Consider the following 23387-nt stretch of genomic DNA (forward strand, 5'->3'; position numbering starts at 1 on the left):
CCCAAGTTAATTCGGGCTTGGGTTGGAATGGTCTGGGTTTAACTGTTTAAGTACCCACAACTCAATCCCAACCCCAAGCTTAGGTCTAAATTAAGGGTCAATGAATTGGAATTGGAATGCTCTATTCCTCCCACCTGTTTGATTCAAATGGGAATCAGAATCAGAACGGGAATTGGCCGGAATGGATCAAATTGGGGAATATTATTCCACCAGGTATGAGAGTGGGATTTCGAATTCCATCCAACCAATTCTGATTCCAATTTTAGACCTCTATTCCCACAAACCAAACAGACCCTAAATTTTTACCACCAGAGCTACACCGAAAGCTGAAAATCAACACCAAGTTTACGTCAAATTTGAGCTTTTAGGCCCATACCTAACTACAAACCTGAAAAATCCAATCCAAACCCATGTAAAATCTTGGGTTAGGTAAGGGTAAAACCCACCCAGGTTGCAGTCTTAACAAAGGAGTCCAGATTCCTAACTCACTTTTCCTACCCACTCTTTACCCGCCATGAATTGGAACCACACATTTCTATTTCCTATCCACTCTCTACCCGCCGTGAATTGCAGCCACACATGAGATGGCGGGTGGAGAGAGGGACCAGTGGGTAGGAAAAGTGAGTAGGAAATCCCGAGTGTTAACAAAGACCAGAGCTAAATTGGGTTTGATTTCCCAAAACCACGAAGATGGATTTTGATTTCTCCACGTGAGAAAGCTACTCAGATGGGTTTTCAAAAACTAAATAATACATACATATATATATATATATATACATATATATATATATATATATATATATATATATATATATAGTGAAACTTGATCAATCATATCTGTTAGTAGCAGGCATCCATTGCCGGAAATGGTTTATAAATTACTGTTTTCGGAGTGAGAGGACTTGGAAATCAATTTTTCTACTTCTACACTTCTACTGATTTAAACTTAAAAATTACATTTTTACAAAGCATGTCAAAGAGATCGTATGTTTGTCAAGAAACCATGAAGAACTTGCTAACATCAACCCTGTTCCTTGTAAGGAGTCCAAATTAACTTGCTTACATCGACTTCGAGTCCCCCGCGACCAGCAGCCTTGAGATGGCGATCTAGGACCTTGGGGTCCGCACAGATGACATGCTGTCCTTTTCTGTACTGGATCAGATCAAGGCCCTGAAGGGTGGTCAAGATGTCTTCTGCCTTTATAGCTGTCATGTCACTGAGCTCCTGATAGAAACACGGAAAAAGAAATTTAGACATTTATCAGACAGATTAAGCAGTACCCAATCAAAGCGTACTCGGTGATTATAAAAAGAATATGCCTGTATTCAGACAAGACTAATTTTTGCTACAACCCCACAAGGCAGGCTATCTAGTGGAAATAAACTACCAAAAAGTGGCTCCCCTGCATATGACAAGCAGCTAGGGCTTCTATAACTACGTTGCAGGACATTTAAGATAGTCTCCGGTCCAGCCCAAGAAGATGAGCATAACACCCAAATCTAAATCGAGCAGCCTACCGAACCCAACCCAGATAATCCAGATCAATCAAATCAGGTTGGGTTGGGTTTGGGTTACTCGCTTTAGGTATTATAGTATTATATATTTATATATAGTAGAGGTGATGGTGATACTTGAATTTGCAACACCACCCAAAAACTACTTGAACTTGCAATAAAGCAATATATTTAGCACCAAGTATCCCTTCATGCGTACCCAAGGTTCAAAGTATAGATACGTACAGTGTCGTATTATATCGGTACCAAGGGTCAACAAAGGGAATAAATACCAAGAGTTAGGACATTTTAATAATTTCAGTTGTTAATACCCATCCTAACATCAAAAAAAAAAAGGAGTATCACTTGTTGAAAACCCACAATACGCAATTGTGTACCATAAGTATCGATATTTTGAAATTTGTGTGTACCTTCTATTCATATACTACAATTTATATGCGAAATATTCAAAGTTGGGTTGATCTGCTCAATGTTTCTGCACATGCCTTGATGTTTTTCAACCCTAACACCAACTGATGCATGGAAAGCCCAACTTCGTCCATCCTTACATCAGGTAGGCTAAATTATGTTTGGGCTGAGCTTGACCCAAAGTGCAAACTTAGCTATAACTCACTTCAATGCCTATCTAATTCCAAGCTTATCCCGTGTATAACTGACAGGATAAATAACTTTTATAATCCATATCAGCTCTTGCCGACTCAAAACGCAGAAACTATTTTACAACAATATTTCAAAGCATAGTAGAGAGCAAGTTGTTAGAAAATATGAATATTCCAACTGAACGATCCATAATGCTCGTAGGATCGCCATATCAGCTTTCACATTTCTATGCATTCCTCCATTGTCTCTTGTTTCACTTTCTTTTAATTTAATCTTTCTGTGCACATGAAGATGAGAATACCAGTTTAAAATAAACGATAACAATCATGGTTGGAGAAGTCAACTAAAAAATAGACCATGTCCTCCAAACCCACTCCATTTGATGATGACAAGAAAATTTGGCATTCAAACAATAGAAAGAAGATTCAAGGACAAAAAGAAGACCAAAAAGCAATTCGGTAACAAAGAGACGAGGAAAAAAATGGATGTTAGAAGATCATCTTTGACTAGAGCCATGCATACCTTGATGGAGATATTGCTCTTGTGTTTTTTCAAGATGTCCAAAAGGACCCTGGTCCAATACCCTCTGTAGCTCACTAGTCCAAGGTCAGAAAGTGGCCTTTCTGGTGTGCCTACTTTACCTTCTTTCTTAGAAAGTTCATATGCTGTTAAGTGATAAAAACGGATAATTAACATTTTCCAGATAAAAATATGAATGCCTCTATAATCAAAAGCACTTTTAAATGATAAGTTAGAATCAAAAGCTTATCATTTTTATCAATGTTTTAAAAACCGGCCTGGTACTGAACCAGAAAGCTGGAAGGTTCACAGGTTAAACAGTTAAATAGCAATTTGCCCAGAGCAATAATAAGAAAATGTCAAAAACCCAGGACCCAGTCAACTGTCAGGATCCTGGATCAATTGCCAGGGTCAATGACATGTTAAAACTTGAAACACTAATTCTTACATGTTATTCATACAACTCCTATGGTAAAATCTTGAATCATAAGCATTAAAATGCAGGTTAGAGTCTGACAGCAGCCACTTTCTGCAAGAAAATGCTGAAGACCAAGTCCATATTCAGTCCACCCCTCCCAAAACACTAGATAGCCAGGACCAACAATGGGCAATGGCCCGTGGTCCTATTTGAATAAGTATTTGTTTGCTAAGAAGCATAAATATAAACAATTTTCTTTAACAAAATTTATTATATGAAGAACTTTATAAGGCTTTAGACACAAGCAGCATTTCATACAGGTCTACAGGATACTTGTATATCTTCAATTTTAAGAAATCAAGTGTCATATCCTGTTTTCTGCATCAGTGTTCATAGGTATCCGTATCTGGGTATTTTAGCTGCTCTGGGAGATCCAAACTAGACAGTCAACCATATAACCAATCATTCAAAGTAAATTAATAAATTCTTGAAAAGTAAAAACTAACTAAACCCACCAGGAGGGTTCCAACAAAGAGGAAAAATGAAAACCAAAGGAAATATATAACAGAAACTTACAGAAAGCAATTAGAAATTTTCCATAGCCTTTTCTTTGATAAGGGGGCAGGGTAAGAATGCAGGCCAAATTATAAGATTCCTCCGAATGCTTTTCCTGTTATTTGCAATATCAATAATAAGTCACACAAAATTGGCATAAAGAATTTAATAAAGAAACCATTACCTAGAGGACCAAAAGACATCAACAGACCCCAAAATTTATTGCCCAACCAGGAAAACCCCACCTTTAAGATTTCAAAGCAGACCATAAATTTATGTCCCGAATGATATGTGAAACATATTAAGGACAAGTCTCATATTTAATGTACAAACCTCAATGAAGGCTATATTTAACAAACTTTATTCTCTATTTCTTCTTTTTCATTATTCATTACATGGAGTGAAATTTAATGACCTAAAATATGATGCTTCCTGACCACCAAGCTGTTATCTGCCCCAGTTTGGCTACAACTTCAAATCAAGACATATGTGATCCTAACAATTTACTTAAAGCATCTAATGCTCAGAAGATGAGAATGGACCATTTTCAATATTATAGTGCAAACTATTCCCAACTTTCCAAAAGAAAATGCTCTTGAAAAGATTATTTGGAATCAAGAGGCAGTCATAACTTTTGGCCTATGGCACATCCAAGGGGTAGCTTAACACATAGAATTATAGAGTGCAAAAAGGGTTCTGCATCAGACACATCTACACTCCGTATCAAAGCTTCTTCAGTTTCCAGATTTATTGGCATTTATATATCCAAGTGTAGTTCAGTAAACCATACATATGCAGAACGAGAAGATATACAATGAAAGTCAGTTTCAACAGGTCCTGCCAACTGGATCCCCTGAAGTGCTGCTATTCAGCCTCTGAAGCAAATCAATCAACAAAGGCCTTCTCTCAAAACGGTTGTGGCAGTTTGGAACTGAGAAGAATGATCTGTGAGGAATCTGATAAGTTGCAACTTGCAACTATGGTGAAGCAAGCCTCAGGTGGAAGACAAAACCAGTGAATGGTTCTTATGTCATGAGCTTGTGGAAGGGCACAATACATCACAGAGGGTTTTATTTTTTCAATTTTATTTCTCCCAAAATAGAAAGTAGGGAGAATATTTATATTTTAGAAGTGTGGGAACATGTCACTGTGGCAAACTCTTCCAAGCATCTATGCTCTAGCCCAGGATAAGCTTGCAAAGATAAGTAACTGCTATGAGATGATTGCTAACTGGAACCCTCAAATGAGGAGGCATGTAAATGACTGAGACTTAGAGTCGTTTGTTGTTATGGTGCAGCTTATGGAACGGGTATGCCCCAGCCAATGGTGTTGATCAGACATGGTGGTTGGGAGGCAAGTCAGGCCATTTTTCAGTAAAACCAATGTTCTCTAAGGTTGGACACCAGGTGGGGAGGAAGTTCCATGGGGATGGATTTGGAAACAAAAAGTTCCTTCAAAAATTTGTTTTTACCTTTGGACGGAAATTAAAGAGAAGATCCCATCAGTTAATGTCTTGAGATCTAAAGGGAATGGTAATTGTCAATCATTGCTGCCTATGTGGTGCAACGGAGAAGAATACTCAACATCTTCTGGTGCAATGCAGTTTTACACGTTCAATCTGGTACCATATGCTGCAGTTGTTGGGTATCAATTGGGTGGAACCCCCAGATGGCAATAGCTTGGTCTCTGCTTGGATGTGTGGGATGATAACTTTTCCTTGAAACTGTTTTTTTTTTCCCTCGTTGTATCCCTTGCAGGATGGGAATCTTTCCCTCCTTTATTTCTCTTCTCTTATTAATAAAATTAATCTTTCAAAAAAAAATCAAACAAGGTCTTTTAAACAAATATTACTTAGCAGATATCAGAGAATATTAGTTATAATCCATGGACTAGGGCATGGAAAATCTGGAGTGGATCCAGAGAAATCCAGGCTCGCATCCGAATTATGCTTCAGGTCTGGATTTGGGTGATATTTAAGTGTGAATCCAGATTCAGTCCCATTTGCACATCTAGGTCTGATTATGGATCGGATCTTACAGAAACAGAAACATGCATACATGGCAGGACCTGTATCCTTACCATATTTTATCAGATATGTATTGCTTCCAAGTGGCTTCCATCTTTAAAATATAAACTAAGATAATCTAACCCACCAAAAATAGGTATCTCGGGTCTGATCTCCAGTTGAAACCAAGTTACTCCCCAAAAATTTATTACATTATAGAAGTTATTCATTTTTGAAATGTTAATTATAATCGGGCATATTTTTTTTTTTATAAATGAGTATGATTTAATTAATCTATGAAATAAGAGTTACAAGCAACCCATGGAAAGGCACGAGGTGCGACCTTTCCTTTAATTATAACCGGGCCTAATGTACACACACATACATGGCAATTGATATATTAGATTATGTATACTAAGTTTGCTAGTCAGGTCATTCAGTGAGCTTCACTAGATGACCTGATAATCTTCCATGTGGCAAATTAGTTTGGATCTCAAAAAGGAGCATCCACATTCCTCTTTCCATCCTCTAATGATGGAATTTTCATCCCAAAAGACTTTTTCATGTTTCAAAATAAACCTTTTTTGGATAAATTTTAAATTAAAGAATATAAAAATTGGACAGCTATATCAGTTGGGAAAACCCTAATACATGGTTGAGTTTGGAGCTGACGTAGACATGATTGAACAAATGGCCTATCCAGTGGACCCCCATCTGATCTGATGGATAGTCTGGTCCATCATTCATCCAATCTGATAACATGAATACATCATACCTGAAAAACTGATAACCAACCAACCAGTATTATAATAGTGGTGACCAGTCGGCTGGTCATCATCATCCATGCCTTATCCCAACTATATGGGGTCGGCTTGTCATCATCATCCATGCCTTATCCTAACTATATGGGTCGGCCGGTAACCAGTCAGTTGGTACTCATCAAAATTCACTGGGGTGGGGGTGATTGGTCAAAGTTCTTCAGGGAAGTATATCTATAAAATCAGGGGGAAATTGAAAAAAAAAAAAAGGGAATGATGATAACCAGTGTATAACCGAGTTAAAAAAGCAAACAAACTAAAGCAATTACCTTAGAAAAATATCCAACCATGTGGCATCCTCGATCATCACATTCACATAGAACATAAAATAGAAATAGATCAACATCGTAATAGAGTGTCTTGTGATCAAGGAACAACTTTGCCAAATAACAAAGATTCTGCCCGTACACTTTGTTCTTCTTTCCATCAACCTGTTTCAATTTGTTCAACTCTCAAAGAAGATGAAGGGGCTGCTAGAATCCCATTTTATAGAAATGCAATACAATGGCCACATGAGGTGCATTTCAAGAAAAATGGACAAACTAATGTTTGACAAAGATTACGAACACATGTAAAACTAAGCAGAAGCCTCTGCAAAATTCTCAGAGAGAGAGAGAGAAAGTATTAAATTCAAAGATGCAAATTTAACACATTATTGACATTTTTCCCCAACAAACAGGATACCGTGCAAACCTGAACATGGTAATAAAGTAAATGTTTCAGTTACATGGCTAAAGAAATTGGTGGAAATTTCCAGAGGGGAAGGCAGAATGAGGGAGGTGGTTAAAGCTAGATACTTCATACTTGTGGGAGAAAGAGGCCCAAACAATCTTGAAGGAGAGCCAGCAGGGCCTCTGGAGGATCTTACCTCAACCGGTGGCAAGGGCTTGAAGTTGAAGTGGTCTACTGATGGCCTTGAATGCTTACCAGGTTGCAGGGAAGTCAAAATGCTCTCCGAATTTTATAATGATGTCGCTATGACTCCTTGGGGCAGGGTGTCATATTGTACATGTAGCAAGGGTCTAGGAGGGAGGACCATAAAGGTAGTGGTTTAAGGATTTGTTTTGGGATCTAGTCTTTTGCTAGGCCGGTCTAGTTTGGTTGTTCTCAGTTTTTGTTTTGGGGTACCCTAGTTTCGCTTTTTGTTGCTTGGTTTTGGGGATTCAGTTGGTTCTTTTTTCTGGAATATTGTTTTGGTCCTCACTGAGCCAGCTTTATATATATATTTTGTTCTTTTTAAATCTACCTTACCTTTTTTGAAAAAAAAAAGTTGGTGGAAATATTCCTAACCTATTATTTGACAAGAACTCAAACCTGCTAGCAAAATATTATTTGCACCTTGAGCTTAAGAAACACATGAGAACTTACTTCAAACATTGACAGTGTGCCATTGCGGTATATCTCATCGCCTGGGGGATGCTTGAGATCACACTTCCTCTGCACAAGACAAGAACAGAAATTTCAGTTAATATGACTAAAAAGGATTGAAAAAAAAATTGTGAAAGGAACAAAGGATAATACGAGTACCATTAAAAAACCACAATAACAACAGATGGTTATGGTCTTTTTCTTCAAACGAGATGATAAATAGGTCATAATCTCAACAATAATACAATTATGAGTAAACAGGCAAAAAGCAGATAAAGAAATTAGGTCATGACAGTATAACACCCAAGCACAAAATGCTCAAAACAATAAGTTCCTTTCAGCTTCAACTCAGAAGTGGCCTTACAACTGAACAGCATTTTTCCTCTAAATACCAATATAAGAAAAATAATTTGTACAAGTGTACCAAGTATTTGAGCTACCGATCACTTATTCAATGATAATGGGGAAAACAAAATGTGAATTCCAAATACAGAGGTGCAGATTTGGAAGAATTACTATAGAAATAGAACACCATATGGAAACACCTCAGTTCACTGACTAAGCCCAAAACAGTTTTATTTTTGTTTTCAGTCCCCAAAGAATGATATGAGAAGTGAAACAATTATTTCAATTGTACAGTCATTTTCAGAAGCTTCTATCAGAATAAGCATGTTCCTATTTCAACTATTCCAAGTGTACCAAGTGATGGTGCGCACCGGCCGGTCTTAGCTGTCAACGACCTTGCCTCTGACTGGAGCAACGGGGAGCCTGAAACGGAGAAGATGAGGAATCTCCGGGGAGGAACCCGGTGAGATTGCTTCGAGGCTCAAGTTAGTATTCTCTTGAAGGCAAGATAAAAACCAGATGGCACAAAGTTCACATACCTTGTTCTTAGGGGGCAGGGAGCCTTTTATAGCCACCTCGCGCACTCACTCCGAGGCTTCTATCAGGTCGAGTATGATTACTTCTGTGCTTCTGCCAGTTCGGGTGTCATCCCCTCTGCTGGGACAGAACCACCACTGCTCCTTGTTGGATCCGTCTCTGTAACTGGAGATGGCGGGGTCAAGTGGCGGTGGCAGGTGGCCATCGGAATGCGGCTGTCAAGCGTCAGATCCCAATTCAGTCAGGTGCGACGCCCCTGGATACGGACTCCTTCGGTGTCAGGTACAGTTTGTTCAGTTCGGTGTCCTGGGCAAGGTGCTAGAGTGGTGTGCGAGGCGAAGTCTTGAGTTCGGAGAGAGGTGTGGCCCAAACTACCATGGGGCAAGCCAGTTCAAGTCGTTGCCCTTTGTGCTCATAAAGCTCGGGGCCTAAGGGAGAGCTCGTGCTCCGTACTGGGAGTTCGGGCTCCTTGCGGAGAGTTCGAACTGCTAGTTCCTCCCTTCGGAGCTGGCACCTTGGCGAGCTGTTATGCCGAGCTGTTGCTTTTGCCACGTGTTGAGTGATTATGAGATCGGGCCAAATCTCCCTTCATCAATTGCCCCCCACTCCTCATGCTAAGGGTCTTGCCCTGGCGCGGAGTGTTCGCAAGGTGGCGGGTGGATTTGTCTCGTACTTCGAATTGGTTGAGTGATAACGCGAGGTGCGTTGCCAAGATTCTTTTGGGTTTCTCGAGCGCCCAAAAGACGGGAGACGTGTTGATCTTCCTGCAAATGCTGATTGACGTGACAACAGGCGTCCTTTCAAATTTGAAAACGTGCCGCCGCCGCCTTTAATGTGAGGAGACGTGCGGTCAGTTTCGAGAGACGTGTGGCCAGTCACGTCTTGGTCTCAGGAGACGTGCAGTCAGTGCGACTGCGGGCCGTCGAATTGGCTTTGATCAGAGCCGTTGATTCTTGGTTACTGCAGGTATAAATAGTGGGGGACCCCAGTGCTCGCGTCCGAGTTTCAACTCGCGTCCAAGCTTTTAGTTGGCATTCAAGGTTTTTTGCTCGTGTTCCAGTTCCCGTAGTCTGTTCAAGCCTTTTTCTGGGTGAGTACTTTCCTGGAATCCATCTTTTCTCCTCGATGTCTAGCTCGGATAGCTTAGACGGTTCCTCAAGTGAGTTAGATGTAGGTTCTACGAACCGAGTTGCATCCCCTAGTGGTCCTAGCGAACCGGAGGTAGAGCTTGAGGAAGAGTTCGAACCCGTAGGCCGAGTTGCCTCGGGTAGTTTGGCGTCCACCTCTCGTCGAGGTCGGACGTTAGACAAATTTGGTCCCTCGACCATGACGCCTGAGGGGCTTCAATCCCTTATTACCTATTACAACTAGCCTGGGGAGTACACCTACTTCATACCTTCGGGTAGATTTCCTTGGGAATACGGTCCTGAAGAGATCGTGATATTCCGGGAGCAGCTCGCTGCGACTACCTTTCCACCCCCTTCTTGTCGAGGCCATGAACCACTTCGGCGTTACTGTCGACCAGCTTCACCCGAACTCCATTCGTAACTTGGTGGGGACAATCTCCCTATTTTGCGAATAGGGCTTTCCTTTAGACTTGGAGATATTCTCTTCTATTTTAATGCTTAAGAAGCAAGCGGGTCCCCTTCCTGGGCGTAGGCAGGTTGTGTATTACCTGTCTCCTCGCCCGGGTTTCAAGGTCTTACACGAACTTCCCAACAAGGTCCCGACGTGGAAGCGAGACTACTTCGGGGTGCAAAGTGTATCGGGGTGGCCGTTTCAGACCGAGTGGGGGATGGCCGCCCCTGACTCCGGTGTTATGTTTGATAAAGAGACGGTGAAGGGCCTCCGGCAATGGGCATGGCTTGGGCTAAAATGCCATCAGTATCTGACGGAGGCCAAGCTCATTGCGGCTGGCCTGAGTTTGGGTAGGTTCCTTGCTCAAATGTTTCTTGTTTTGCTTTGTTCCCTTTTTTTTTTTATGACGAACTCTTTTTTGCAGGTGTGATGGACTTAGAAAGGACTCGTGGTGGGCACCTGTTTCAAGGCATGAAGAGGAGGAAGCGAGTCGCCAAGCTAACTCGTGTCGAGCTGCCCCAAGACATGGAGCCCGAGGTACCAGACTACCCGTCAAAGGATCCGCCCAGGGAGTCCGAGGTGGCTCCTCCAATGCAAGAAGCGGCAGGGGCCCCTTATGCCGAGACTACTTACACGGGGGCTCCCGCCTACTCTAGGTCCGCTTATACGCGAGCTGGGCCCTCAGGCTCGGGAGCCCAGGGGGAATTCAGGAGCGTGTTGTCGACGAACTACGCTCTTCAGAAGAGTAGGGAGGCCACCTTCCCTGAGGAGGTCGCGGCGTGGACCGATCTTCCTTTGAACCAGGTGGCCTGTCGTGCTGCCACTCATGCCATGGTGGTGAGTCAGATTTCTTGTCGAGCTCTTTTGCTTTTATCCCTCCTGTTGTCGTTCTTCTGATCACTTGTTCTTTCCTTTTGGTAGGTGAACTCTTCTATCCATGCCTTGGCGGCCCAGGTGGAAAGGAGCTCGAGGCAGGCACGAGCTGTCGAAGAGGTTCTTCGTGCTGTCGAGACGACATCCCGAGCTGCTGAGGCAGCTGCTCGCGTTGCACAGACCAGGCAGGCGAGGTCTCAGAGAGACGCCGAGGCCATGGGAGTAGTGGTGAAGCACATGGTGGACCTGAGGCTGGATTTGCAACATCAGGTTGAATACCTTCAAGCGAACATTAGGGAGAGGACGCAGATCTTTTCTCAAGGCATCGAAGATGCCAAGAAGAAGGTCGTCAATGAGTACATTGCCTCGCCGCGCTTTGATGACCTGATGGTGGACTCGTACAGAAGGGGTTTTAAACTGAGCTGATGGATGATCCGGAACACGTACCCCGAGCTCGATATCAGTGCCATATCCACTTCGCGCATAACTCAGGAGATGGCCAACGCTGCTGATGGTGAGATCAATACCCGAGGTAGCCCGAACTGCTTGAGGTCGGAACTGCTGATGGTGATATCCTCCTGTTGATCTGAAAAGTAGATCAATACCCGGGGTAGCCCGAACTGCTTGAGGTAGCCCGAACTGCTGATGGTGATATCCTCGAACTGCTTGCCATTGTCGGAGATCAATACCCAAGGTAGCCCGAAGCGACATACTATGTTCTTCCAAAAGAAGTTCTATATGTTTCGGGTTGTAACTGTTGCCAGAGGTTCAGCCTCTATCCATTTTGTGAAGTAATCTACTGCCACCACTAGGAACTTTCTCCCACCTGTTGCTGGCGGGAATGGCCCCAGGAGGTCGATGCCCCATTGCGCAAAGGGCCATGGACTGGTGAGGTACTTGAGGTCGGAAGCAGACTGATGGTGGATATTGGCGTGCTTCTGACACTTGTCGCATTTTCTGACGAACTCGATAGCTTTTGCCTTCATCGTTGGCCAGTAGTATCCTTGTCGAAGTGCCTTTTGGGCGAGGGCTCTGCCCCCTAGGTGTCCGCCACACAAACCTTCATGAGTGTCGCGGAGTACGAGCTCAGCTTCCGCAGGTCGCAAGCAACGCAGGTAGGGGAGCGTGTAGGACCGTCGGTACAACCGTTCGTCTATTATGACATATTTGGCTGCCTGGCACTGCACCCTCTTAGCTGCATTGTGATCCACAATGAGGGTTCCATCTAGCAAGAAGCTCGCGAGTGGGTCGATCCAGCTCGGCTCTGCTTCAAGGACGGTAGCGACCTCTGCCCCAAAGAGAATGCTAGGCCGAGGTAAGTCCTCTATGTACACGGTTCTCATGGTGTTGTGACTCATGCTGGCTAACCAAGGCAAGGAGTCGGCCTTAGTATTCTCTGACCTCGGGATTTGCCTGATGAAGTGTGACTGGAAGTTGAGCAGAGCCTCCTTTACTTTCGCCAAGTATGCGATCATAGAGAGCTCGCGTGCTTCGTATTCGCCCGTAACCTGGTTGACCACGAGCTGGGAATCACTGCAGATAACTGTGCTTTGCTCTTACCTTTTGCGCTAGGTTCAGCCCGACTATTAGTGCCTCGTACTCCACCTCGTTGTTGGATGCCGCGAACTCAAAGCGTAGTGCGTATTCCAATTTCATGCCACCCGGGCCGCGTAGGACTATTCCAGCCCCGCTGCCCTGTTGGTTCGAGGAGCCATCTACGTGAAGGATCCAAGACTCCTCATCCCAGTTCGTGTTTGGCCTAACCAGGAGAGATGCCACACTGGCTACTGCTTCACGAGGTTCAGACGCTATTGGCTTGGGAGCTCCGGGCTCACCCGAACTGGGGATCTTGGGCTCAACTGGCCCAGGGGCTTCGAGGCTGAATGTGCACTCGGCGATAAAATCTGCTAAGGCTTGGGCCTTAATAGCAGTTCGTGGCTTATACTGAAGGTCGTACTCACTGAGCTTGATGGCCCACTTCGTCGGTCGACCGAAAATCTCGGGCTTGAGTAAGACTTGCCTCAGAGGCTTGTCAGTCAAGACGATGACGGTGTGAGCCTGGAAATATGGGCAGAGTTTTCGAGCTGCAATTACTAGTGCGTATGCTAGCTTTTCTATCTACGGGTATCTCGTCTCTGCTCTCTGCAGAATTTTACTAACATAATAGACGAGTCGCTAGACCCAATCTACTTTTTTTATTAGTACCAAACTGACCACCTCGTCGCTTGCCGAGAAGTACAATTCTAAGACCTCGCCCTCCTCGGGCCTGGCTAAGGTTGGCACAGTAGCGAGGTAGCTCTTTAGCTCGTCGAACGCGAGCTGGCAGTCTCGAGTCCATTCGAACCCTCTGCCTTTGATTGCCTTAAAAAAAGGCAGACAGTGATCTGCCGATTTGGACATGAAGCGGCTCAGAGCAGCTATGCGGCCGTTTAGCCTCTGGACTTCTTTTACTTTTCGGGGTGGTCTCATATCTAGGATGGCCTTTATTTTGTCCGGGTTGGCCTCGATACCGCGCCGGTTGACAATATACCCTAGGAACTTACTCGATGTGACACCAAAGACACTTGTTGGGGTTCAGTTTTATGCTAATTGACGCAGAATTTGGAAGACAGAATCTAAGTCTTGTATTAATTCCTGTGAGAACTGCGTCTTGACGACCATGTCTACATAACATTCTATTTTCGTGCCAATTAAAGGCCGAAACAGCTTATTTACAAGTCTTTGGAAGGTCGCCCCAGCATTCTTCAGTCCGAAGAGCATGACCTTGTAGCAGTACAAGCCAAACTCGGTTATGAAGCTGGTTTTTTCCTCATCGGACTGGTCCATCCTGATTTGGTTGTAGCCTGAGTAGGCGTCCAAGAAGCTTAGCAACTCGTGTCCTGAGGTCGCGTCCACTAGGCAGTCAATTCTAGAGAGGGGGAAGCAGTCTTTTGGGCAAGCTCGGTTCAGGTCGGTGTAGTTAACGCGCATGCACCACTTGCCGTTTGCCTTTTTCACCAGTACTGGGTTGGCTACCCAGCTCAGGTAATGAACTTCTCTTATGAAGTCCGCTGCGGGGGCTTTACATCCTCGTCGACCGCCCTCCAGCGCTCCGGGGCTAAGTTGCGTTTCTTCTGTCTAATGGGTCTGACTACAAGGTCAGTGTTAAGTTTGTGAGTTATAAGGTCAGGGTCAATACCGAGCATATCGGCCGCGGACCATGCAAAAATATCTAAATTTTGAAGAAACTCACCAATTCGGTTTGTAGAGGCTCCTTGACCGAAGCATCGATCTGTAGCGTTCGAGCCGGATCCGTTGTCGAGGTCAGGATCACGACCGTTTCCTCTGTGGGCGAAGCTCGTTCCTCGCCCTGCTCCGTAGGCCGCTCCACCTCGAGGTCGTTGGCTGCCTTGGTTTTTCCCTTCAGGGCGGCAACATAACACTTGCGGGACTCAAGTTGGTCGCCCTGCGCTACCCCCACATCGAAGTCTGTGGGGAACTTCATTGCCACATAGTAGGTGGAGACCACTACTTGCAGAATATGCGTAATTGGCCGCCCTATTATGGCATTGTATGGAGAGGGGGTCGCAACCACCAGAAAATCGTGGTTAAGTCTAACTGCGCAAGGCCATGTGCCAACTTCCATAGGTACTGTCATCTTCCCAAGGGGCCTGACTTCCTCTCTGTTGAAGCCCACCAGAGGAGTGTTTGCGGGCCTCAGCTCGCTTCTCTGCAACTGTAGCTGGTCAAATGCCGACTTGAAGAGGATGTCCGCCGAACTACTTGAATCCACAAGTACACGCCTGACTTCAAAGTCGTTGATCCTTAGTTTTATGACAAGCGTGTCATTGTGGGGGTAGTGGACACCTCGCACATCGTCTTCCGTGAAAATCGGTTCTTCTATCTTCGACCTCTTTGGAGAGTTCTGTTCTCAGGCTGCCTCGCGAACTGATAGGATGCTGCCGAAGTACACCCTACTACCACTGAACCTCCCACTATCACATGGATGGTTCCCCGAACTGGCCTCTCTTCCGGAGGCTGTCACTGCAACGCTTCGACCGGTCTACTGCTGGATTCGGGGGCATCCTTTCTATGCTCCCCTTGCCGACCTGCCTTATTATTATTATCATTATGCTGTACAAAATTTCTCAGGTATCTGCGACGGATGAGTCCCTCTATCTCGTCCCGGAGATTATTACGCTGTTCGGTACTATGACCGTGATCTCTGTGAAAACTACAGTACAAATTTTTATTTCTCGTTTGGATTCCCCTTTAGGCGAGGTGGCCACTTTACGTATGGGGCGTCTTTGACCGTCATCAAGATCTTGGTCCGCCTCGTGTTTAACGGCGTGTAATCCGTCCGAACTGCTAAGGGAGCTCGAGACGACTCGCTTGGCTTCACCTCCCGGGCCAGGTTTCTTCTGTCGCTTGGGTTGGAGGGTTCACCTTCTCTTTTTCCTTTCTCGACCCCGCCTTCGGTCTTTTGGTTGATTTCTTCCTCGGTTCTCATGAACTTGTCCGCGAGCTTAAGGAATTCGGCCACGGTCGCGGGCTGACTAGCTACCATGTGCCATTTGAACTCCTTGTGCGTTACTCCTCTCTTGGCCGCCGCGAGCTGTACCGCGGGGTCTAATTGCGGTATCTGCAAGCACGCTTCATTGAACCGCTTGATGTAACCCCGGATGAGTTCTCCTTCTCTCTAGACTACTCCGAAGATGCTTTCCTCGGTTTTGGGGCACCGCTTGCTAGTAACGAAGTGTGCGGTAAAGACCTGCACGAACTGGGTTCAGCTTCTTATTGACCCGGGGGCTAGGTTCCTGTACCAGGTGCGGGCCACCCCCCTGAAGGTGGTGGTGAAGGCCACGCACATGCATGATTCACTAGCCCTAGCAAGGTGCATTTGGGACTGGAAAGCATCGACGTGGTCGTTGGGGTCAAAGGACCCATCATATTTGTCCAAAGGTGGGAGCTTGAAGCCTCTGGGCATGGGGACTGCCAGGAGTTCTGATGCGAGGGGGGAAGGAACTGAGAGAATTGGGGTAGCTTTTACCTCGTTCGAGCTCGTCTCTTCCTTACCTCTGAGCTCGGGCAGGACATGGGTGGCAGTTCGACGACTTCGCCGGCGCCTTCGTTGTTGAGTGGGCCTGGTACTAGCGCTGCTGGCCTCTGTGTTGCCGAGCTCGATGGGCCCAGAATGTTGGTAGTCTACTGCTAGGGCACTGAATCGGTTCTTTGTGAGCGAGAACTCAGGCTTGGAGCACCGAGGTGCCGACTTTGCGGGCGAGGTTCCCGACCCGCCTACGAGCTACGGGGCGGAGGTGATTTTCCTTTCCCTTCGGCCTAGGGATGAGGCCTGGCTGTTAGGGGGTTCTAGAGTTGGGAGGCTTCTCCTTGGTGAGGGCATCCACCCTGAGGGGAGGCCTTAACCGGCTTCGGAGCAGGGTGCCAAGGTGGAAGCAGTGATTGGTTTAGGGGTAGTTGGGGGAACTGCTGCTGATAGTGATGTTGAGAGAGGTGGTGTAGTACTTGGTGTTGCTGGAATTGTTGCATTTGGGCTTGCATTGCCCCACATGCATTGTATCAGATCGTCAAACTGGTTTTGGCGGGTCCCCAGGGGGATAGCAGTTGGTTCAATAAAAGTTGTTTCGATAGGGAGTGGAAGAGGGATGTTCATGGCAGGAAGGTTTACGGGCGTCACTGTTTGTGGCGCATTCAAGCTGGGGATCCCATCCACCGGAAGGGGGATGGTGAACTATCCGATGCACACCACGGGAACTTGGAGTTGTTTCCCGGTGGTGTTCGTCTCTGTGCCACGTCCGGCATTGCTGGAAGAAGCCATGAGTGTTGGAGTTTTTGAATGAAGAGGAGGTTATGAGAGTTTTAGAGGGAGGCTTTTAGAAGCGTATTTCCCACAGACAACGCCAATCGATGGTGCGCAATCCGGTCGGTCTTAGCTGTCAACGACCTTGCCTCCGACTGGAGCAATGGGGAGCCTGAAACGGAGAAGATGAGGAATCTCCAGGGAGGAACCCGGTAAGATTGCTCCGAAACTCAAGTCAATATTCTCTTGAAGGCAAAATAAAAACCAAATGGCACAAAGTTCATATACCTTGTTCTTAGGGGGCAGGGAACCTTTTATAGCCACCTCGCGCACTCACTCCGAGGCTTCTATCAGGTCGAGTATGATTACTTCTGTGCTTCTGCCAGTTCGGGTGTCATCCCCTCTGCTGGGACAGAACCACCACTGCTCCTTGTTGGAGTCGTCTCTGTAACTGGAGATGGCGGGGTCAAGTGGCGGTGGCAGGTGGCCGTCGGAATGCGGCTGTCAAGTGTCAGATCCCAAGTCAGTCAGGTGCGACGCCCCTGGATACGGACTCCTTCGGTGTCAGGTACAGTTTGTTCAGTTCGGTGTCCTGGGCGAGGTGCTGGAGTGGTGTGCGAGGCGAAGTCTTGAGTTCGAAGAGAGGTGTGGCCCGAATTGCCATGGGGCAGGCCAGTTCAAGTTGTTGCCCTTTGTGCTCATAAAGCTCGGGGCCTAAGAGAGCTCGTACTCCGTACTGGGAGTTCGGGCTCCTTGCGGAGAGTTCGAACTACTGGTTCCTCCCTTCGGAGCTGGCGCCTTGGCGAGCCGTTATGTCGAGCTGTTGCTTTTGCCACGTGTTGAGTGATTATGAGGTCGGGCCAAATCTCCCTTCATCACCAAGTAACACAAAATGTTCTTATTTCCTCTTTCTAACTCTTTAAATAGAAATTTAGTCAAACAACAAAAAAAGAGAGTTGTAATTAACCATAACACATGCAAATGTATTCTCAGATTCCTTAGATAAGAATATCTCCTATGCCAAAAATACCTCACCTCATGTACATCGAGGAACTGTGCAGAGGGAATATACATCTTATATCCCAAAATTTACAAAAGGATTCCTTTTAACAAGAAATGTATCATATGATCTCTCATAAAACAATCTATGAACACTACCCAAGACAAAATTCTAGCATTCAAGATAGCATATTTACAGAATTTAATACAATAAAATCTTGAAAACCATTGACATATAGGCTCACTAACTCCATACCAAAACTTATCATTTTCAATAAATATGGCATACTACAATTAGAACATTGTAGCCCAATTCAAGTAGTGCAGATTAAGGTAAAGCTCACCATATGCCTCTGAAGTTGTTCTTTGCGTTTCATGAAATTGAGGCAAAACTCACAAAAAAACAGCTTCGAACAGTCATTGTATTCTGGTGGAAAAGGGGAAAAATACCATGTCTCAATCTCATGTTTTCCAAGTTCTATAGTTGTTATGTTCTTTACTTTTGTGAATTCTTCATGTTCACGTAAGCTGGCAGCATCAAGCTCCTCATGGCCCTGTATATGAAGGAATTCAAATTAATTCATGGGAAAGTCCAATGAGATATGAAAGGTAAAGTCAAATTAACAAGTTGTACATCCAATGAATTTGACAATTATGAAATGTTTTTCCTAGTTCTATGGTTTATTTTGAAGTCATGGTAATAAAAAAAAATTGACAATATTAGAACTTTGAAAAGAAAAAAAAAATAAACAAGTATAACAATAAAATTTCTATATATCTTACCAATAAAAAATGTATACATACCTCCACGTGGGTCTCATCGATCTTTCGTTTTTGGTGACGTGTCATTTTCAAGCTTGTTGCCTGAAAATACCATGCATAAGAAACATCGTCCAAGCTGTAAAATAGAATTCTTTTCTATGAGCCGTTCAAATAAAAAAAATGCGTAGGATATCGAGGTACAAAGCAAGCAATGCATAACAGGAGGTTATCTATCCAAGAGGAAGAATTAGGAAGAAAAGGCCCACCAATAGAAAATAATATAAGCTTGTCCCTAGAAGGTTGCAACTGAATGCAGTCTGGACTGCTCCAGGGGGAAGAATAAAATCTTAACTTTGATGGGCATAACCATGGTAATCCAGGCCCATCTGGTATAGGTTAAGTCTTAAAAAATAATAACAGTAATAATAATAATAAGAATAAGAATAAGAATAAGAATAAGAATAATAATAAAAGAAGAAGAAGAAGAAGAAGAAACTTGTGGAACTTTCTTACTAAATCTCCCACTGGATGAAAGTCACTTACTAATGAATCCGATTCCTTATTTTTTGGAATTTTCTTCCCTTATGGCAACTTCCCACGAATCTTACTAGGTAAGGCCGCAAGACAAAAAACATGGAATCATTCAAGAACAGGAATGGTTCAGTAAAGGTTTCTTTTTTCCCTATACCTTTTAGCAGCAGAAGGTGTTTTAAGGGATTATTAACTGAAATGGCTTTATTAATGAGGCAGTAGGAGTATTTCTTCCTTCTTTTATGGGCCTTGCTCATGATCAATCTAATTTAGATGGAAGAGTAGAGAGCTAAACTCAATAGTTGATGGTTTATCAAGATCAGTGTTGAAATGGCTCCCTTTTATGGTGTCATTTCCAAGTTTAACTAAGGTTTCCTTGTAAAAGATCGGTGTTGTATCTACACACTTCAAATGTCACTGTACATCCTCACATCTGCCGAGTTTTTTTCCCATTAATGAAATCCATCTCAAATTCTCAATTGTGTTCTTCAAAAAGATCTTAAGGGAACGGATTACCAACATCCTGTTTGATTCATTTGTTCTTGATGCAGGAGCCAACAGGAAGGCAGATGCGAGATTTCCTGATTTATGTATATTTGTTTTTAGGATAATAGGATCCTTTTTGTCCTTTTCTACATTGTGTATAGGGCCTGGCCTAGTCATTTGATTTTTCTAGACATAAGTAGATTAGGGGTTATATTAGTTTCTCTAAACTGAAGTTTAAGAGGGATAGAATCATAGTTTTCTTATTTCTTAGTTTTATTAGACCTGTAGCAAACTCTAGAGTCTACACATATGTAGTTCTGCTTCAAAGTTCAACCAGTGATGAATTCTTCAGTATTTCAATTGTTTTCTTTATCTTTGCATGGTGAGTGATTCTCAAAACCATAGAATTATTATAGTAGCCCTTCCTAACCCATATAGCTAATTTCAGATCTGAAATTTTGAAGTCTTTAATTTTTAGTCAACAAACTTTTGAGTTTTGCTTGCTGTAAAACCCCCAAGTCCAGTGAGAGACCAAGAACTTGGAGCCATTCCTAGAATGCCTTGGAGTGCTTCTAGTTTTAAGTTCTTATATGTTGCTACTAAACTATTATTCATAACAATAAGTAGCTGACTTAGTTCCTGGTATTTTGTTGTCAGGAGTCATATCTGTAACTACATTATAATTATTAATAAAATCACTTTTCTACCTTTCTCAATAAACAGAAAACAATACCTTGTCCTCCACCTTTTCATCAATATCAGTCTCTACCGAATCAAGATCAAGTTGTTCAAGTTTAACCCATTCATCAAGCCTCCTGTTGTCTGTAAAAAATAACAAGCAAACAGATAATAAATGCCCAAGACCAAGTTTTGGGATTGCAGAAGAAGAGGATAAAAAAATAACAAGCAGATATTTCAACAATCAACACAAAGGAATAAATTGGTGAATGGTTATGGCAAGCATTTTAGTTCATGTTGTTTTTGACATGTGAGACAAAAAAAGGTACCATGTGAAAGAATAACACTTAATGCTCATGTCCCAAGGAAGAAACAAAGTTGTTCATCAGATCACTTTTCTAAAGCACTGATATTGTCAAATGCTTTATTGGAACTGGTTACCCAACACAGATCAAAGAAAGCTCAACCAATACCTATTAAGACATTAAAGACCTTTTTGACAAAAACAAAAGTAAAATAAAAATCTCTCATAGTCAATTAGTCACTCTTTTTTTACCAGTAACATAGAAATGATCTTATTAATAGATTATAGAAGAAAAAAAGGGTACAACAAGTTGTGTAGGCAGAAACCCTTTACAATAGCAAACCCCATTCTATTACAATTGAGCCCAATACATTTGATGTTTTTGAACCTCTTCCTTAGCTAAACCATCTGCCAGGCCATTAGCTGACCTTCTTTAGCTTTTTGTACCCCCAAAAGCTGCAGCCAAAAGTTCTGCCCTTACCGAGTCTCCTTGTTCAATTGGACCTGAATATAGTCAATTAGCCTTTCGTTCTTCTAGTCATGCCAATTTCTTTCTGTCTAAAACTTGACAAGGGGGGGGAAGGTTTTTGAACCCCAATTCCACTCATATCCACCCCATGTATTGCCATTTGAACCCACTTAAAACCGAACTGGGAGGTTAAGAGAACAGATGGTCAGAGTGCTCTTGCGCAAGTTACTTCTTTTGCAGAAGGGCTCTTCATAACACTGCTTCTGACAAATCTACAATGCCGGTAGGGGAACTTGGGTAAACCCCATGTAAGAAATTGCTATCGTAGTAAGCTGGTATGATATTCAATCATTTGGTATATAGAAACTCATAAAAAAAAATCACTTGCTATATAGAAAATTTTAAGAGTGATCGAATATGAAGATAACCAATGTTCTGCTCCGTGAGAGCCTTATGAGGCTGCATTTGCCTATAATAAACTCGTATCCCCTTACTTCGTTCTTCTTTTTGTTTAAAAATGCAGAGTTGTCAACTTAAGTATTCTTAACGATTTAAACCCCGTTAGTTGGTGTTTCCTTCTTTTTGTACGGATGGCCTCATTTCCACCTTCCCCGCCAATCACCATTCTAATGCAAATTGCTGATCCTCCTTTCATATCTAATCTTATGAGTTGGTTCTTTTTTCAAGAAAATGCCGTGTATAGGTATTAAATCTGTATTTATTAAGGAACCGAATTTTCATAATCTTCAATAAGTTTGCCCTAATTTGCAGGTCTTGGCAAGGACAAATTGGAAGGAGACTCACATTCGGTATAATGGACGTAGTACTCATACTCGCTGGGGTCACCGCAGGGCATCTTGCGCCGTTCGATGACCTTGACAGGATGGAATTTTCCGTCCCTCCAACAGCACATGACTCGCGTACCGACCGCTAGAGGGAGCACTCCGGCCATTCTCTTCCTTGGTGCATCATTTTCTGGCGGGTTTCCAGACGGAACTTCGTCCTGCGGTGGTGGGCCCTTGCCATCTTCGAGCTGTTGTTGGTTGCCGTTGCAGTTTGTTGTTGAACCGTTCTCTGCCGTCGTCGGTGCTTCTGCTGAGCCCATGACGAACAGGAGAGCGCGGAAAGACCATTTAGGAAGGGGGAAAGATTTTCTATTAGTCCATATAGATTCGAATTACCTTAATTACCCCTATAATTTCTCCCAAATGGCAAAGTTTATTTACGGTTTTACCCTTTTTCTCCAAACGAGCAAGAGGGCTGGGGACAAAGACCTGTATATGCTAATTAACAAAAAAAACAGACTTTGAACAACATTTGAATGATATTTTATGATTTTTTCGTTAAAATGTTAAAAGGAAATAAATGATGATATATTTATATGAAATTTAACAAAAAAAAAAAAAGGAAAACAAACTTCTTTTGATTTACTTAGGTTTTACGGTTTATCATTTTTTTTTATCAATAAAAGACAAACACACTTATCTTCCAAGAGCAATAAAGAACCTCAAGAAAAGAAAAAAAAATGGAAAAAACATTAAAGTTAGAGCTTACTCCAAAACAATGAATCCGTTTTCTGCCCCTTGTTTAGCTAAATCGTCAGCTAGGGAATTAGTTGATCTTTTAACCCAACATATCTTAACTTTTATCTCTCGCACCAACCACTTGAATTTCCTCGTCTCATTGTTGTACTTCCATTAAACCATTGTTATCTTTAATCAGCCACCCTATCACCACCTCTGAATCCCCTTCAATTATGAGTTTCCTGATGTTCAACTCCTTAGTTTTATGGACTCCTTCCATAACTGCAAAGATCTTAGCTTTAAGGGAGTCACCCACTCCAATTGGGCCTGAGAACATGGCAGAAATGACCCCTTCTCATCCCTAAAATACCCCCAATCCTCGATTGTCCCGGATTTCCCCTACTACACCCATCAAAGTTTAATTTCAAGAATCCACCAGGTGGAGGGGTCCAAGCCACACTCATTACTGACTTGGTCTGCGTGCAATTTGCAATTTCACCCCACTTCCTCAACGTGTCATCCACAATGTAATATGTGAATTTGGGCCTGAGAACATGGCAGAAATGACCCCTTCTCATCCCTAAAATACCCCCAATCCTCGATTGTCCCGGATTTCCCCTACTACACCCATCAAAGTTTAATTTCAAGAATCCACCAGGTGGAGGGGTCCAAGCCACACTCATTACTGACTTGGTCTGCGTGCA

At 43.5% G+C, this 23387-nt stretch overlaps 1 protein-coding gene across 2 annotated transcripts; it reads right to left on the reverse strand.

Annotated features, from left to right (window-relative positions):
- Positions 1-857: 857 nt before the first annotated feature.
- Positions 858-22321, reverse strand: LOC148876886 (histone acetyltransferase of the MYST family 1-like). 2 transcript variants are annotated; one of them, XM_088975773.1, is made up of 9 exons: positions 21965-22321; positions 20443-20531; positions 18735-18794; positions 18275-18484; positions 7799-7867; positions 6700-6861; positions 3629-3722; positions 2638-2780; positions 858-1225 (listed from the first exon to the last, which is right to left on the reverse strand). In XM_088975773.1, the coding sequence occupies exons 1-9, from the start codon at positions 22263-22265 to the stop codon at positions 1022-1024; spliced, it is 1332 nt and encodes a 443-aa protein (XP_088831899.1). In that variant the 5' UTR covers positions 22266-22321; the 3' UTR covers positions 858-1021. The 2 variants fall into 2 exon arrangements, with proteins under 2 accessions (XP_088831899.1, XP_088831910.1); XM_088975784.1 differs by lacking the exon at positions 6700-6861 and having other exon boundaries at positions 21965-22311.
- Between the last annotated feature and the right edge of the window lie 1066 nt (positions 22322-23387).

This window comes from Nelumbo lutea, chromosome 1, assembly GCF_056320005.1.
Source record: "Nelumbo lutea isolate HS-2025 chromosome 1, American lotus-T2T, whole genome shotgun sequence".
In the NCBI taxonomy this organism is placed as follows: domain Eukaryota; kingdom Viridiplantae; phylum Streptophyta; class Magnoliopsida; order Proteales; family Nelumbonaceae; genus Nelumbo; species Nelumbo lutea.